The 18,819-nt window shown below is 49.1% G+C and overlaps 1 protein-coding gene across 7 annotated transcripts in view; it reads right to left on the reverse strand.

The window, feature by feature from the left end:
* The window catches only part of LOC146172867 (uncharacterized), a 206,815-nt gene that overhangs the window by 17,071 nt on the left and 170,925 nt on the right, over nucleotides 1–18,819 (reverse strand). For 6 of the 7 annotated variants that reach the window (XM_084583347.1, XM_084583348.1, XM_084583345.1 and 3 more), the window contains exons 28-31: nucleotides 9,971–10,001; nucleotides 7,854–7,994; nucleotides 6,978–7,112; nucleotides 5,095–5,247 (exon numbers count right to left, since the gene is read on the reverse strand). In XM_084583347.1, the coding sequence (XP_084439473.1) occupies nucleotides 5,095–5,247; nucleotides 6,978–7,112; nucleotides 7,854–7,994; nucleotides 9,971–10,001 (460 nt within the window). The remainder of the gene's footprint in view (nucleotides 1–5,094; nucleotides 5,248–6,977; nucleotides 7,113–7,853; nucleotides 7,995–9,970; nucleotides 10,002–18,819) is intronic. The other variant, XM_084583350.1, reaches the window with a different exon arrangement.

The raw sequence follows: 18,819 nt of genomic DNA on the forward strand, positions 1-18,819 counted from the left end.
GCAGGGGACAAAGAAAAAAAAAATAGCCAGCGCCATTCTGAAGGAAGCGTTGTTCATTCCAAATGGGAAGGACCGCAACCCAGGCAGTTTAGTCGGGGTGTAGCGACGGTCGTGGATGCATCGATGGTGCCCGTGAGCTACAAATAGCTTCAGGCTCAACCACTTGTTAGTAATCTATAGCCTACCTCGACCACACGCGTATACCAGGACGACGCCATGCCGTAAAGTGCACAAAAGAATTTTGAGAATGTTTTTTAAAGGCACAGACAGAATCTATTGCATTCCATGCATTCCGCAGGCGTTGTACACAGAGAAACATGGGACAGAGAAACGTCGGCGACAGTTGTGGCAATAAAATATTGCGGTGCAGGCGTAGACGATATATTTCATGGAAAGAAATAAAGCAGGCACTCGAGAGGATTTTTCTTTTTGCTCCAGGAAACCGGTTGTCCCCTACCAACGCTACTCGACTTGAATTACTTGCGTATTCAGCGCGCAGGCCTCAATAACACAACCGAGAATTCACTGCTTTGAGGCAATATAGACGAATGTCAACAGCATTTTCAACGGCATGGTTTCGGTTCGTGGAATTCTCGAAACCAGGGGCCATCGCCATCAGTGTGACACACAAAAAAAGCAGATGACGCGGAAAGGGTAAAAAAAAAAAAAAAAGAAAAAAAAAGCTGAAAATTTGAATACCTGCTATTTTGTAGTTCCGAGGTTCGGCTCGCGATATTATGCGTCGGCATCATGCGGACAACTGAGACGGCCAGTATACCTACAGGGGAATGATAATGCCCCAGAAGGAAAAAAACAGCGTTCGAACTGCCACAGCCAGCTTGACAAAAAATCGAATTCGTCGTAGTTCCTAGGGCTCTTCATACCACCTAGATTGCGAGGAGGTCGCGCAGGCTATGTTTTCGAACCACAATCGAGCTCCGGTTATGAAAGTCTCCGACGACATGTCGACGCGATTCTCTAACAATCCAGCAACTTTGAAATCCCCGCGGGGAGGTGATCTCGCAACGTCTCAGCGTGCTGCAGCAATACCAATTAGCAAGCGGGTACTGCGATGTAGTGCTCGGCATGCATACGCGAAAACGGCATTGATTCTTCAATGAACTGGTCATTACTTCTTTAACTTACGCGTAGTACCAGGACTGCCGATGCTGCGAGCACAGTCATTCAGAAAAGACCTTAATTTTTGTGCCACTGTTGGGCTGAAGAGTGACTGCGCCACAGCCAGACATCCAGGATTTTCTCCATTCTCGTTTTAAATATTTTAAAATATATCCACGCGTTTTTTTTACGTTGAAATTGCAAAACAAGCTATCCGAGGAAGGAAGTGGCGTACGTCGCTAGCAGCAGTGACGAAAAGCTGGACAGAGCGAAATTGGCAACGGGATCGTCGAAATTACCCCGACCTCCGTCTATGCACTTCACTTTTCTTGCTTCGCCTTGCACACGGCGAGATGAAAAGTCGTCATCGGAAAAGCGGATCACGCACGGCACGACGGCTTACTATGCGGGGCTCTGCCAAGGTCGTCACCGCCGACTGCAGATAAGGGGCCACATCCTGCGTAGCGGCAAGCGACTTCTCGTCCGGTTCTTGCTGTCGTCTCCGACGGACGGACGCCCCGGCGACCGAGATTAGGGGGAACGCGAACATTGGAAACTTCGTACAGTTCTCGAATAGCACTTCCCGTTAATACTGTTAATAGCTCGAACAGTATAAAGACGCAGTTCGCGAACCACCTATTCGTTCACAAATTACGAACTGTTCGTTTATAAGGGAGCGAAACTGCACAGTGACTTTTGGAATTTAGTTGGTTTGCTCTTTCCTCGAGTAATGTCCCTCGGGAATGTTTGCGATATAACAAATAAATAAGTAAAGAGAAACTACTAACGGCGCGCGGTAACGCGCAGACCGGCCATTGAGAGTCGTCACCGCGCGCTCGCGGAGTTGGAAACCGAACTGCGAAGCACACGTCAGCGTATCGATATAGACACGATGCAAGTCGACAACCAGCTGTGGGACTCACTGGCACCTATCATCTAGATTTGTATGGCAATAAGCGACCCGGCTTGTACAGGGAAAAAAATGGCGAAACCGGCGACTGGAGATGTTTGGGCGCACCGACTGAAGCTGACGACGTCATGCAATGAACATCACGTTTTCTCCTCTCCTGCCAGAGGCTCCCCTAGTCTCTACAACTACCAGTGTTTGCGTGAAAGGATTCACACTGGGTACAATTTGTGGGATTCTACACGATTACGTAACTGCAACTGGTATACGCTAACTTGCTTTTTCCAAAATTCTTCCAGCTCTTCCTTTTTTCTCCCAAATGTTATGTTTGTTATTTTACTTTACATATCATTATATCGTTACATACTCGAAAATTCCCGCTCGCCAGCGGATATTCCCTCGTATATGCCACTACACCTTTGCCAATCCCCTCACGTGAGTATATGTGCCATGTTTCAAGAGGCCAACAACAACGCCACTGAGAATTGCAGTTAAACACAAAGGGTGGCCGGTTCTCCTGCTATGGACACCGAAGCGGATCTCCACGCATTGGCCGCGAGATCGAAATTCCGCCTCGGCGCAGTTGCGGACACGTTTGTTTTATTTCTTTCAAGGTCAGAGCCCTTTGCCTCCGCGCCGCCTAGGCCGGCACGGACCTTATGAATCGCCGGATGCCACCTTGTGACGTGTTCCCTCTCCCTCCACCACCCATGGCCTTATCGTGAGCGGTGGAGTATCGGCGGAACACCGGCGCTGCAGTAAAACGGCGCTCATAAACTACCATCGAACCAACCACAACTCTGCGCTGTAGACTGCACTAAACAAACTACACTCCCTCGAGCACTGCACAATTTCACCCCGTGAAGGGTGAGGCGGGTAGAGGGGCATGCGTGCACTAAATGTGCCTACCAAGCCAGCATGCTCTATAGGCTACAGTGCGTTCTAAAACCACGGTGCAGAAAAAAAAAAAACTGTAAACAATATCCCGTCCGCATGCTGCATTCGACATACACAATCTTCGACTAAATAACAAACAAAACTCAGTCAATACAACACAACTCCATGCGACACAACCATTAAGCCCGCCCATTTAATACGACGTACTAACGTTACATCAGTTAACATTCCCTAGGCACAACAGGTTGGGGGGGCACATTCGTCACGTGTAAAAAAGAACTCGGTTGTACGTTTCTATATAGAGAGGCATAAAAGTTTCGGTTTGCCGTATTCACCACATATAGAAAGCTAGGGCATGATTTTAGACACGTACGAAGCAACCGGCTACGTCAGCTGGCAATTCATAAAAGAACCTAGCCGTTTGGGCGTCAAGCTTTTAAATAAAATAGCTGGGAGTATCGGTTCGCGCCGCACAACATCGACTAAATGCAGTGTTGACCAGCTTAACCGATTCAGTTAAGCTGGTCAACACAAATAAACTGATTTGATTTGATTTATGGATGAGCAGCGAAGAGCGCGCCCGATCGCTGGAGTTTTAAACAAGCGTTTTTTTTTTTTTCTTTTCTTTTTACACATCGCGCGCCGTCAGAAATGCCGTACTCGCATCGTGTAGCTTCACCTAACGACAATAAATTGCGTGGCAGTGCATAGGCACGAACTGGCGATGCGACAAAAGCGCCGCCGGCGCCGCCCATTATGCAGTCGCCTTTCTAGCACGTGTACACTCCTTTCCACAGCGTTTACCAGAAGCGTACAGTCGATGTCGCGGCGACCGGAGTCGTGGTAACGGCAAAGAAGCTGCAAGGCGAGTCAGAGCGCTTGAGAACAGCTCAAAACAGCGGCAGCAAAAGCAGCAATCAGTAGGAAATTACGGAGGGATGGGAAGACACGTGCTTTCTCAATGAGACAGGCAAAGCAAAAACGTTTACAGCTGTGTATACGCAACCAAAGAAAAAAAAGCAAGAGCCCCACCAATCACTGGAGGCCGTATTTTGTGCCGCATTGTTTGGTCGTAAACTATTGGTGATGTCTTCAGGCTGGTCATGACACAAACGCATCTATGATGTCCCTCGCACGTGCGGCTAAGCAGAGGAACTATGCTTCGGACGCGCGAGCGATTGGCGTTGCGTGGTCCCCGTGACACGGCCGGAATGAATGCGACGGTCCGCAGGGTTGCCGTGCCCATGCAGATCGGAGATGCCGGCGATACGGGTCGTCCACTTCCACTCTGTTTCGTCGCGGCCGATGACGTCACGATCAAACGAAATTTGCAAAATATGGCCTCCATGTCATTTGCAAAAGCCAAGGCGGGTACAATGCACACCGACACTGAAGTTCTAAGAACGAGGTTCTAAGCATACTTATAAAGCGCATGCGCCACACAGAAGAAACAGCGCCATGCAGAATACGGCAATGAGGGTGCAGCCAGTACAATGCAGGTGCGGACGTCGGCAGCCGTGGCGAGGTTCTGCGGGGAGGCCAAACGACAGTGAAGCGCTACGCTACTAGGCGTGGCGAGCCAAACAAACAAAAAATAAACGAAAAGCTGAAAGCACAAGCAGCCAGCAAACGCGTTCAGAAACAAGAAGCTTGTGGCAGCCGCGCCAATGCCGGATGCGCGCTGCAACCACACAAGGGGGAGAGGAAAAAAGCGAAACGGGATCGCCAAAGGGATGCATCTTTGGCGTTCTCCTAATGTGGAGTGAGGATCGCGTTTAAAGCGCTACCGCCGTGCGCTACAGCTGCAGTTCTGAGGGAATTCATGCGCTCCAGCCAACCTTACGGGCGACAACTTTCAGCAGTCGGACAGGTAAATGCAGTTTGCAAACATTCTAACCGCGTGGCCAGAACTTGTTGCAGCAAGGGCAGACGATCAGCGCAGAGGAGGCCGATGTGGTCGCAGCAGCGCATGTAGTGAGCGCGACTCAAGGTTCTGAACGCAAGCAAGTGCCAGCGAGCAACCGTTCCGGCACTGGAGGATCACAAGGAAAACAAGCCGTGCACGATGCCAAGCTGGTGCGACGAGCGGCGGAAGCAGAACGTGCGCAGGGACGAGTTGTTTTTCCCTAGCGGCAAAAGCGTGAAAAGCGTGGTCGTAGTCGTCGGCGCACCTTGGCGGGCGTGGCGTTGGCCACGTCGTGCAGCTGATGGTCGAGCAGCAGCTTGCGGGCTTCCTCGAGCTCCCGGTGTTCCCTCTCGGAGGCCCGCTTGAGGTTCTCCACGTGAGCCACCATCACCTCGAAGGCCCTGCTCATGCGCTCCTCCTGGGGCGGTGAAGGGGGTGCGGTTTACGCGAACACTGCCTTAGTGAGGACAGCTCACACGCGCATGCACGAAAGACTAAAAGGGAGTAACTGCCAGCGAGCTGGCATACTTACAACTCCAGGTAAGGATCACGGCGTCGATAAATGGAAGATCGCATTCATGGCCTGCTTATTTTAGAGTTAGGCTTGCCGGTTCATTGGCAAGGCTTCCCATGCGTTTGAAGAAGTTATAAAGTGATGTTGCGTGAAGGATCATCCACCGTAACAGCACATTACGGCACGCTCAAGATGCCAGTGGTATTGGGTGACATTGCAGTCTCGGTACCTTCATGCTCCCGAAAGCCAGCCTTGTGTGCTTTCGCCCAACTCTTAGCGCTGTCCACCCTTTCAAACGTTTGGCGCTTTCGCCCCATGGCGCTGTTACCCTACCCACCTAGCTTTTTGCACCGTAAGCCCCAACTGCACACTCACCTTGGCTGATGCTCTTGTCAGCTCTCAAAAACGATGATAATGATGATGGATTTTAATGGCGCACGGGTATTTTAGGCCAAAGAGCTCCAAACACAAGGTAGAAGGTCAACTTAGGCCAACAAAATTTGATGGGTGTGAAGTTTTGCAAAAATGATAAAACAGTGGAGCTAGCACAACGCTTAAAAACAATCCTGGCCGGTGTATAATGACCAGTGCAGAAAATTAAAAAAAAAATGACATGTATATTATTTTCAGAGGCTAATATATTCGAAGAACAGTTCCTGGGAAGGCGAAAACGGCAAGGGTCCACAAAAACGAGGTTACCCGGCTCTGCTCTTCACTAAGATCGGATGGGTTGCTTCAGTAGATCAAGCCGGTTACATGCATGCGCTTACTAATCTTTTTACGACGAGCCTATTAGAGAAAAGCAAATGGCCACGGAGCCGCGATGACAAATCGGGCAGCCCGTCTTAATGGGACCAACGAGGAGCAGCTGTAGATGTCTAGCGCCCCCGAACTTACGGGACAGGTGGCGCGTGCGCCCATCAAGCGATGACTGACTAAGCTAGTTAACAAAAATTGTCCGACGATCACGCTTCTCAGTAATGCGATTTTTGAACGGCGGCCCTGTGCTACTTCAGGCTTATACAGCGACCACAGACGAAATACGCAGTGCAGAACGGAGGCGTTTCTGCCTCTCGTCCTCGGCAGCACTCGCGGAAGCTTTGGCTGCAGTTGCCGCCTCAGACACAGTACCGCTCCTACAGCGACCTCCACCGTTTTCCTCACGCATGCTGCCGCCGTACTTTTATCTTCCGCTGTGCTCACTCGCTCTGCCAGTTGCGAGGAGGCTAACGCTGACACTTGATCCGCAAACAGGCGCTCAGAAGCTGGGTATAACGAAGACATACGCAATTGTCCACATCAACACAGGCGTCGCGTGAGAGCTAGTCACAAAACGGCGACAGGAATCTAAATCGAGTAGAATGCAAGTGCAACCTCAAATGATATTTTGTGTGTCACAGGTGGCCATGAGCAATGTGCCAGGTTACGGATTAATCCAGGACGTCAACGTGAACGGGAAAGTAAGTGCGGCGTAAGCTCTCTTTAGTCACCGTTCAAATTAGGTCGACTAAGATGGCGGCTCGAAACCGCGAACTGGTGTGCTAAAGGCTAACGCAACAGTGTTCACTGCAGCGGGCTTTAACTGGGAGAAAAAAAAAAGGGGGGGGGGATTGAGGGAGGAGAGAGAGACGCACCTGCTGCACGGCTCCATAGACCTCGGCCTGGCTGGACACCCGGTCGGTGGACTGCTGAATGACATCCAGGTGGTTGCGGATCTTGGCCACTACCTCGCGGACGCGCTCGTCGTCCGTGTACAGCGAGTCCAGCGTCTGAACAATCCAGCGAGCAGGCATCGCTGCTTAGGATACCGTCGAAGCCGAAGACACGGAGACAAGTGCCCTCGACACGTGTACCAACATGCGACACTTTCGAAGCGAGGCCTTGCGTGTCTACTTCACCAATCCTTCACATGAGACGCATTTTACATGATCTATCCCACCATCGTATACTTTTTCCCCTGCACTCGCTTGGTGTAAAAGGGAAGTTCTGATGGCCATACTCCATCGTGCATCGTCTCAAATAAGCGTTATGCGCGCTGTAGCTTATAACAGTGTAACCATAATTTCTTCATACCACTTTCTTATCACTTTTCTTTCATTCAACTGCGTAGGCACAGATCAAAAACATGAACGGTGCCACGTCACAGGTGCACTGAAAGAAGAAAGTCAGCGCAACCATGACGCGACAACACTATACGTTATGCTCATATAGTGCGCAGTCTCAACATCGAACCGACCCTGCGAGGTTTAAACTCTTGCGTTTGCTCGCAAAGGAAACTTCTTGTTCGCGACGGCCCGAAGACAGGCGCTTTGAAAGCTAATTGCCACACAGAGGGCGTCATGACGTCAGGTATGACGTATACGGGGCTAAAGCGATGCCATCCGCTGACGACGTCAATAATTCTAACCATAAGATGGACATCGTTCACATATTGTCGGGAACAGCCGACAGATCTCCGACCGCTTGACACCGCTATATAGAAGGGGGTCAGGACATTGGAGATTAATTACCTGTGCCAGGTCCCGGATAGCCTTGAGTTCGGCCTGGATGTTGCCCTCGGCGATGTCCCTGTGGCGCTGGTGGAGCTCTAGGCGCTTGGTCAGCGTCAGCCGGTCAGTCTTGAAGCCCAGTGATAGGGTGGTGAACTTGTTCTGCGGAGAAAAGAAGCATCGACGATGACACACCGCCTAGGTGCCACTTCATTGCCAAGGGGTAGAGGTGAGGAAGTATGAAGAGCGTTCACAATGGGCATGCACGGAAGGCAAAGTGAAGGCTTTGGCTATCTGGCGACCAACGATACCAGTGGATGAAACAAGCAAGGTCCACACAAAGACGGCACATGCACCGGGTGGTACTACTGTGAGCAGTGTTTCTATTTGCTCTCTCTTGGTGTCATTTTTTTTTATGTTGATCGTGGTAGGCAGACATCTCAGCGTGGCTGCAGCTTTTATGCACAGGACATCAATATTACAAGCACAGCCACAAACTGCTCACTTTGGTCCATGCAGAGAAAGATTATCCGCGAATAAACTACAGTGTCTCCGGTCTTGTGCCAACCACGGCTATGTCTTCCGGGGGAAATATCGCAGCTCGTAACTGAAACTTTGGGTCGCGTCCTTACTGTGTTCACCTCCTCGTGTTCACTTCGATGGACATTATGCCACTGACCACTCTCCGACGTACCACTCACGGACCATGAGGTGTCAGCTCTGCGCACTACGGTGAAAGCTGAACAGCCCTGAGACATGTCTACTCGACACAGTTCAAAATGGGTAAAAAGCAGTTAACTGTGTGCTTGCTAAAAAAAACATCGCATAAAGAGTTCAATGCACAAATACGTAGTGCAACCAACAATTCTCAAGAAAGCAAATAATCTGAGAAAGCTACGTTAAATATGTACGAACAAAACACCGGAGGTGGTAATGGAGGGGACGAGAGGGTACACTCGCTTTTTTCTCATGAGTATACGGGTACTTTTAACAGGAGCACTTGCAACAAGAAGAGTAAATATTGGTTAGCGACAGCCTTAACCGTTTAGGAAAGCCGCCGGCGTCCTCACGGTAATGTTTAAACCATTACAGTTCTAGTTGGTTATTTCTTTTTCCTTTCAACCGTGTCGTCACTATAATTTTTGCGCCTTGAGGCCTCGAGGGCGGCCTGATGATAGGCCGTCTCGAGCGAGGCAAGCTGGAAGAGAACGTCACGAATTGATGCCATGGTCGCCGTTTCTGAAGAAACCTACGGACAAAAGAATGCGTCCCTTGCTTTTGCTAAGACGAACGTTGCGCCATAATTGCTATAACTGCGCGGACACTAACCATGGGACAGAGAAAGGCCCGCCATCTGGTGCCTTCAAGCTGGCCTAGATGCCAACTCGTCAACTCGAACCAGTTGCCCGACAACGAAAGAGCACGGCTCACTTATAGACACTAATTGTGACGGCGCGCACACGATGCAAGCCCGCGAACAAAGCACGCATTCTGCCCGTATATACTCGTCTACAGGTAGCCCAAGAATGCGGGCTATCTCTAAAGTAGGAGCGAATTGTGAGAAAAAAGTTTTCCTTCCGACCGCGGGTCATTACTTGAAAGTCATCCCTCATTTTCGTAAACGCGAACTAAGTGCTAAAGCGTCTTCATTCCAGAACGCTCACGTAATCGCTTTCTTACACGCATGGGTGTGCCAAAGTAGGTTTGGTTTGGTCTATGGGGTTCCCAAAGAGACTCAGGATATGAGAGGCGCCATAGTGGAGGTCTCCGGAAATTTCGACCATTCGGGGTTCTGACATCGCACAGCACACGGGCGCCTTGCTTTTCGCCTCCGTCGAAAAGAGGCCGCCGAGGCCGGGATTCTCTGTCAAAATAACTTCACCTGAGAAAGAGCACGAGCTCTGTATCCGTCTTTGATTTGGGCGAGGTGAGCGCATGCCTCTTCCAGTCTAGCATTACCAAGAAAACTGGGGCGCATGAAACACTTACCGGAGGCCTAACATTAATCTTTCTTTCGGAAGGTGAGAGCCGTACTTCGTCGCGAGAAAAGGTGTGCCATTCCTGACTGCCCTTCCGGGCCGATCTAGGTTCGAATGAATACGGTATATGTAGCGGAAAAGTATTGAGACACCACTCACCTCGATCTCCTCCTCGCTCAGCTGGTCCGAGCTGCGTGAAAAACGAAAAAAAAAAAAAAAAAAAAACGAATACCAATTTCAGAACGGACACTACATTGGACAGACGACAACGCTGCAAAAACTGTCGGACCATATTTCAGGAACCTCAGAAGCGACATTGCGAGTATGTATTGTGTCACTGCAGGCAATACCTCACGCATTCTTGCATAGCCGTCGGGCTGTGGCCGCCTACTGCGCGACCACGTATCCAGACATAGGCATATAAAAGCAGCTGGGAGCCTCATTTCCCTTCGGTGTAATGCACGACAAACCTGCAGATATATTCGTCCAATAAACGTCCACTTTGCTACCGCTGGCTACTGAAGTGCCCGGCTGCCTCTCTCAACTGCAAAGTTCAAATGCCATAACAAATACATCTGCCGCCATGGGCGCATTGCCACAAGAGGAACGACAGTACACGACTAATCAGGAATTCTGCATTCAAATTCTGTTATTCATAGAGAAGCCCAGCGTTATCAACGCAAGGCGACGCAAAGCAGTCTCCGAGCTCCTATTTGCATTTACTGTAAAGCGGAGTGGGCCTCCCCGAAGTGGCTAAGCCGAATAAGAATCGCGTAAGCGATCAACTATCAGCAATCAAAAGGTCTTTCACGACTGCTACCAGTCAACGCATTCATGGAGGTGACTTCCATTTAAAAGGTCTCGCTGTTTTTCTTTTTTTTCGTGCCGCGCACGATCAACTGCAGCACTCTCTCGCTTTTCGCGTATAGTGCAAAAACAAAGAGGCAAAGAAGCGATAACAACAAGGATGGTTATTTCTGGCACAGCGCGTGACTATATGCGTAACGTTCCACACCAGCGCAGCCACTGACTGATACCGTAACCGACGCGGTTTCACCACTACATACGCGCCTGCGCTAGCGAGTATATACCCACCAAAGCACGGTGGGAACAGAAAAAAGAAAGAAAGAAAAGTGATAACTGAACAAAGAAAAGGAAACCTTGTTTATCTTCGAGCAACTTACCGCGACCTTCCGCGCGCGCTATAAACGATATGCACTAACAATGCTGACTTCAAAAAGCGGCGAACCTATACCCTATCACGGTTTTTCCTCCGAAATTTAACGCGCAGAGATCAGGTAATATGCGCCGATGCACCGTCGTCGTTGTCTTCATAAAAATAGCGCATACCCACAGGGCAGACTGGCCATAACCGGGCGGCGATTACGGATTCGAATATTGCATGCGGCAGAAATGAGATCAGACATTTGAGCAACTAAGTTGCAGTGACAGAAAGCACTTCGCTCCGCAGTGTTTCCGCCCGATGATTATTTGCAAAGCGTATCCAGTACAATTGATCGCCAAGAAGAACCTAGCGCAAATGAGCTGAGAAAAAGAGCTCACGCGGACATAACTATAGCTATTAACAAAACTTTATTACTGACAAAATAGGAGTCTTGTACCTATACTTTACCGCTGATAACAAGGCTGAGATAGATAGCAATCCGATCTTGTCAGTATAATGAGGCGCCGCTAACAGTTATCCATGTCCCCATGCGCGTTGTTTCGTACGCTGCAAGTATACCTACACGATGGTGGGAAACAGTGCCCAGCACTGCCACTTCGTTGCAGTGTGGCTTGACCACCATGCGCTGGTTCTTCGCTTTTTTTTTCTTCATATTTTCTCTCTCGTCTGTTTCCTGTGAAACTACGCATCTTGCATTTCTGTGACAAGCACTCTGTACGCTGAACTTACTTTCTCGCTCTTTCGATGATTTGAATCATTCTATAGGGCTTGTTTCGACAAGTACTATAAAAAACGAAGTGGAAGCAGAGATTCTGATCAGCCCCGGTTCAAAACGTGACATCCGGGATAGTTAAAAACGCAGTGATGCCCACAGATCGCGTTTTCAGCTGCTTCCTCCGCAGCTGCACAGAGGGACAGAAGCAACCAACAAGATGCACCAACTTCGGTGAGCGCTTCAGTAACGTTTACGAAGTGGTAGTAATTAAGGGGCTTTATTTGAAAATGCAGTAACGCATATTACTTTTCCAGAAAAAAACAAACGATAATTTATTAGGCACAAGTCGCGCGCGCGCGCGCGTGTGTATGTGTGTGTGCGTGTGTGTGCGTGTGTGTGTGTGTGCGTGTGAACAATGACGGTTAATTCTCTTCGCTCCCATTAGAACCAGTACGGTATAGTATTTTCGTTGCCGCAGAAAGCTGCTGGTGGATAAGTATCCGAGAACCCCGGCTTCGTCAGCAAACGTGAAAAAAGGAAGAATTCAGCAATCAATCGGTCATCCGGTTGGCGTTCCGCGCGACGTGGCTGATTTCGCATCGTTCCCGCGGGCTGCGCGCGGCGTACACCATTACGGGACCCCCCTCCTTCTTGCTCGCCTGCTGTATCGCAATTCAGACGGGCTCCTGTATCTACGCTGCGCACATATTGCCCGCTCACTGTCGTGACACCGCAGGATTAATTGAGGACGATCACCGCAGCCGAGCAGATATCCGGCGCGTGGAATAATTGGCTGCTTTCGTAAGCAGCTCCGGGTGTTGGGAGAAAAAAAAAAAAAATCAGCACGAATAAGCGAACGAAAGATGGAAGGAACTTGCACATTGAGAAAGGGACGAAGAAAAAAAAAACGGCATTCTGCGGTGCCTCAGTTATAGTCCATTATGAGACCTCAGTGTTCTTCCATGCTTGGAGTATAAAAACGTCTAGGAGTTTCACGCAGTCGAAGGCCAAAAGAAAAAAAAAAAAAAAAAGGAAACGTGGCATTGTTTTCTGCAGTTGTAATGCTGCGCTCAGAAGCCAAAACGTGCATAACGGGACAAACAATTCGCGGTTATTTCGAATGGTTAATCAGCTGCGGTTACACTGCTAGTAGCTAAAAGGCTATAGCTCTAGCACATTTCATGTTAGAGTGCGGCACACCTACAGGCAGCTAGCACACTCCTAGCAGCCCACTAATGACACAAATGGCAGGCCAGCGGCATATACTCCGACGAATTCGACCTCCACAATTTCCCGGAACGTGTCAATACGCGCGCGAGCGACCGTGGACGGCGATGCGCGCACGGGAGGCTCGAGGTCCCCTAACGCACGCGCATATCAGCACGCGAAGCTTTTCCCGTATATACGTAGTGATGCCCCGCGACGCGCGAAGTGCACAGTAGGTGCGTAATTGTTATTAACGACCGCACGCGCTCACCACGTGCGCAGCTAAGCCGCGTTGCTGCACTTCCCAAACGAATTGAACCGAGCGCACAAGACGTGAGAGATGGATGCACAAAATTTGCATAGAACTCCAACAGACACCTCGCAGGGGATGCCGCCTTGGGCGAAACCGATCGGCCAAACGGCGCCATTAGCCGCCTCGTCACGCATATAATTACGCGCAGATCGTAATAAAAAAAAAAAAAAAGCACTCGTTTTCCGCACCCGTAAATGAATATTACAAGGATGCGGCGAGAATGTATTGAACGGAAATGAAGCAACATACTTATTCGGACGAACTCTATACAACAGGTAAGAACAAGGAAAGTGATTCTTTCTGTAAGAATAAGAAGAGAAGGCACGCACTTCTCTTTATTAAATGCGCAGCATTTCAAGCGCCCCATTCTAACCATGCGGGTTCCGAAAGATTCGTTGGTTTGTGGGGTAGATGATCTTAAAGCGACTCAGGCTACGAGAGACACGTAGTGGAGGGCTCCGGAAATTTGGACCACCTGTGGTTCTTTAACGTGCACTGACATCTCACAGCACACGGGCGCCTTGCTTTTCGCCTCCATCGAAAAGCGGTCGCCACGGCCGGGATTCGGTCCCGCGTCCTCAAACCCAAGAGTCGAGCGCCCTAACCACTTTACCAATGCGGCGGGCGGGACAGGGCCCGAAAGACGAATAGTAGGCAAATACCTCATTAGGATGCACGATCTTTCTAAACGTTGAGCTCAACCTAACAGACATGCGTTCTTATATACATGAATTCTGAACATATGCAGCTCTTATGTAATCGAAGACCAGATGTTAATGGTTATCACTGCCTGTAATCGTGTAAGGATACACAGAAAGCCTTTAAGGCATGCTAGATGGCAGGATTTATCCTTCTACTTAATTCAGGAAAAATTCGCAGTCTAGGGATGCATCAACCAGATCTGCAGCACAGCTGAAAAGTTGAACCTTCGAAATGTCTACCAGAGAATCAAAACTGTCCGAGCGTCAGACACGCCTACCGGCTTGAAATGGCGCTGGATATATGTGGCGTCAGAAAGCACAGCCGAATAAAGCCGGAAAGCTTCGTCAGACCAATTAACTTACAGAAGGCCGCACTCGTCAACTAGACGGGATAAGTATCCGTTCGCGTGCGCGGGCATTTACAGGTAACAGGTTACGGGGCATACGCCCCTGCACTAATTCAGTGCAACAAGGGCACAAAATGCGAACCTCCCAAGGACAGCGAAAGCCCATGAGTAGAAGTTATCCTCACGCTTGCCTTATCTTTTTCAACTATTGTTGTTCAGCCCTGTTCCCACCTGCTAGCCCTCTACGGATGCAACGGGACGCGGGGTTCACCGTTCAGGATTTATGTACCGTCTTTGCCAAAAGTAACCAGGCTGCGTGTTCTGCTTTCCAGTCCCGTAGCAGAGAATTCGTACCTCTTCTGAAGCAGAAAATCTGTCCAAAGTAAAGGCGAGCTCCTGTCCTCAGTTGTCAACAAGTTGTGATGTTGGCTTTAAAATGGAAGCGAGAAACAAAACATGCAGCCTGGTTACTTTTGGTAAAGACGGTACATCAGCCGTGGTCCTCTCGCTGACATGTCGCAGCACACGTTTTTTTTTTTTTTTTTTTTTTTCCCTTTTTTTACGAGCCGTTAAGCGTCAGTTTACTGAGGTATAGAATTGTCGACGTAATAGGCGAGTCAAGCCGGTTACAGCGGTTGGCCAAGAGGGTGGTTGTGGCGGCTGCAGGAGACACTGGCATGCTCCGTCTGCGGTGCACATGGACGAAAAACACTATCACCCAACATCTCTGAAGGTTAGTCATGAAAAACAAAATGGAAATCACGGCAAACTGTAGGCAGTAAATTCTTGCCTGGTTTCACTTTCAGACGCTTCGCAACATGACGACTGCGCTCGAAATGGACTTTTTTTTTTTTTTTTTTTTTTTCCTTTTGCAATTACTGACATGCGAAGGGCTGGGGTCCTGCCCTACGTCCTCATACACACTTAACAGCCAATGTCATAGCCATTAGTATTGGCTGAGGACTATGCCTCTCATTCCTATTTCCCGCAATACGTGAATACAAGTAAAATAAAAATCGTCACGAGAAAAAATTCAGCGAACTGAGAGATTCGATGGAGGGGCCCACATGCCTTCGTGACAAAGCGCACGCGCATCCGTAAGTGCCGCAGAGAAAGTGCGACGCATTCTACGCAGAGTGCGCGTACTACACGTGCAATGTGAAAGTACGAAACGAAGTGACGACATTCGCCCATTCCCGCGCGGGCGCTCATTGGCTCAACTGCGCGAGCTGGACTCCGATGCAACACGCCGGCGGATGCTGTTATCAAGCCTGCAACCAAGAAAAACATTGAAACGAGAGAAAGAAAAAAACTTCTTGCGAAAGCACAGCTCGAATGATGGTCGCGTCATCAATTGTTTTTTTGCTTGCTTAGTTTTCTATCGGCGCGGAGCAAGTTTAATCAGCGTCCATCAGCGAACCAGCAAACGTGCGAATTCCTTCCCACTTCACTCCGACGGGCGACGATGCGCTTCTCGGCCATTAGACCTTTTCGTTCGCATTTTCTTTCTTTTTTTTTTTTCACGTGACGGATCAAAGACAGGTCCAAGGACAGTGAAATGGCCTTTGACATGCAGAATATAAATGCAGCTCACACCGAACAACTGTCTACCCAGTCGGGGACAAAACAGAGTTCAAAACACGCCCAGGTAGGATTTAACGTTATGATGTGTGTACCCACGTAACGTTGGGTGCTGATTTCCGATCTCCCACGTCGGGCACCAATATATACGAGATGGTGATCAAAGTTGGCTTCGAACATGCGGACCTCCCGGCCGCACCGCCTAAATCAAACAGCCGGCTGACGATTCAGGCTGGGACAGGAAAGTTGTATACCACTGTGTTAATCATGACGTCCATTAATGTGAATTCCTGTCACACACAAAGACAGTTTGTTATTTCCAATACTCGAACTCCCCGCTGGACCGGTGAAGCCCCATGAGTAACGGACTGCCCCTTAGTAGCTTCACCCAAGCCCGTCACATCAGAGGAGTATATCAGCCACCCCTCTTCAGCTACGTGTTTTGAGTGACACCACTTAGCTGATGTCACGAAAATCTCGAGCTGAACGGGCATGTTCTGCACCGTGATTTTTAACTGCGCTTAACCTTTGGTGGCCATTTCGAATGAATAACTGCCCTATCATTAATTCGCTAATATGCAGGCACCCAATATCAATAATAAGAAACAGATTCGTAAACACCGTTCACACGCCTCCAAGGTGGATAAATATTTAGCGCACAAACCAGCAATAAAACCTCAACATGACTTCAATCGATAATAAAATGGTGGCGACCTTTATATGTATGGATAAGCACAGCTGAGGCAAGAGGCGTACCTGTCATCGACGGTTTTAAGGGAACAAAAAAACTGAACTTCGGCTGTATCAACAGACTGTCGCACTGCAGCGACAAAGACTGTGTCCACTTTTAAGCGGAACTTTTCGAAATATAGAACGAGCTAAAAATAAATAAAGAAACCAGGCACCACTGTGTCGTCCTCACCGATCGTGTTCACAAGCAAGGCGCGATGAGGTTCATGCCCTACTCCGCGGAGCTCTGAGGACATACCGAACTGTAGCCCGCTTCTGTGACCTCATCACCGTCACCAGTCTGGACAGGAAAGCAGTGTCATCTACAGATAGCCCTTTTGGGCACGCATCATACGGTTCACTATCGGAAAAAAAAAAAAAATCAAATTGTGTATGTGCCGAAAGTTGGGCGAGTTGGTTAACATTCATGATGGAAAATAGCGCGAAGGTACACGAAGGACGGAAGGAAGTAAGACACGGACAAGCGCTTGTCCGTGTCTTACTTCCTTCCGTCCTTCGTGTACCTTCGCGCTATTTTCCATCATGAATGTGTATGTGCGCAGTCGGAACCTATTTCACAAAAATAAGCTTAGCTGCTCAAAGCCACAAGAAAGGCACGAGAAAAGAGACCTCCTGGACATGCTGCGCGCCTTGTTGACATTCATCTCTAATCTTTGGTTCGAAAAATTATTTTTAGACATAAAGCGCCACTCTCGTTCTGTTCAGCAGATATTTCAGGTGTTGTCGGTATCACATGATTTCTCGAAGACGCTACAAGGCAGGCGCTGACAACGTATACGCTTCGAGAAAAAATAATTTACAAGTGAATTTGATTTGACTCGAAATTACATCTAAAACGTTGACGCCGTGACGCAAGGTGATAAAATATATAACCAATAAACATGTTTCTTATTGAACCGTAAAAATGATACGCCAGTTCAGTGAGGACATTTGAGAAAAATTTCTAGCGCAGACAAACGGAACGGACGGAGAAACAACGCGATGAAGGATAACTTTAAACTGATATTTAGGGCTCGCGATGATCGAGAATGCATACACCTTAGCCATGCGTGTCTCCGCTAAGTTAATCTTAGCGGAGACGACATGCTTCGTGTTCCGGTAAGTTGATCTCGTAACGTTTCTCGCTGTCGAATTAACGTCGGCAGAGCCACCAAAATGAAACCAAAAGATTATACATGAACAAGAGGCTGGACGAGTTTGTCCTTCCCGCCCCTTTAACACAGTGCGCTACAATCTCCCAATTGCTTGCGAAGCAAAGCCTCGCAAGCGCCTCGCTAAGTCCCAGTAATCTCTCCCGCCCGACAGCGAAACAAGCGCTGTAATGAGCAGGCCACAGCTGCATCGCCCGAGGCCGTCCTTTGTCTGGTAATCTCGACCAGAGAGAGAGAGAGAGCACAGGCAGAATGAGCGGCCGCACACAGAAACAAGACCGCACCCGAAGGCCGCCAGGCCCGTTGCAACATGCCCTTCGCCGCCGCGTTTTACTAAGCATGCAGTTACCGACTCGCAGAGCAGCTAGCTACGAATCGGAACACGGTGCTGCATACAGCATATAGATTTCGAGGACTCGGAGGCATATCTGCGCATGCTTGTAGGCCTACAGTCTCATCAAGTGCCGGCCGCAGTAATAAGGAACGTTTACTGTATTGTGACAAACGGCATTCATATTTTTCAAAAAAGTCTGAAAGTTGAAGACGACGTGCAAGTCACTTTACTTTTGTGTCATGAGGTGAACCGCACGGGCGTGGGTTACTTTATTTTCTGACAAGAAGTTCGAAGGAATGTCATTGGTAAAATTTTTCGAGAATTAAAATGGGCCTCATTTCGTAGCAAATATAACCACCCAAGTCGCAAAAAGAAAGGAGGAAATAACCCACGGCAGGACAAGGACGCCATATCCCTCACCAGACGCAAGCTAACTCGATGACAGTGCTTGGTCTAGCCAGGAGCTGAAAAGAGAAGTGACATGAAGGTCAACGCAATTTTTTACACCACCGGTCAAAGTCAAACCGACATAGCTGACTCCTCTCTCTCTCTCTCTGTGCGTGCGGTCCGAGTGCAGTTAGCACACCATTCCTTTCTGCTTGTGTACCTTGCTCATGAAAAAAGTTGGTTTGGTTTATGGCGTTCAACGTCCCAAAGCGACTCAGGCTATGAGAGACGCCGTAGTGGAGGGCTCCGGAGATTTCGACCACCCGGGGTTCTTTAA

The sequence above is a fragment of the Amblyomma maculatum genome, chromosome 11 (genome assembly GCF_055883805.1).
Source record: "Amblyomma maculatum isolate TAMU_Amacu chromosome 11, ASM5588380v1, whole genome shotgun sequence".
In the NCBI taxonomy this organism is placed as follows: Eukaryota; Metazoa; Arthropoda; class Arachnida; order Ixodida; family Ixodidae; genus Amblyomma; species Amblyomma maculatum.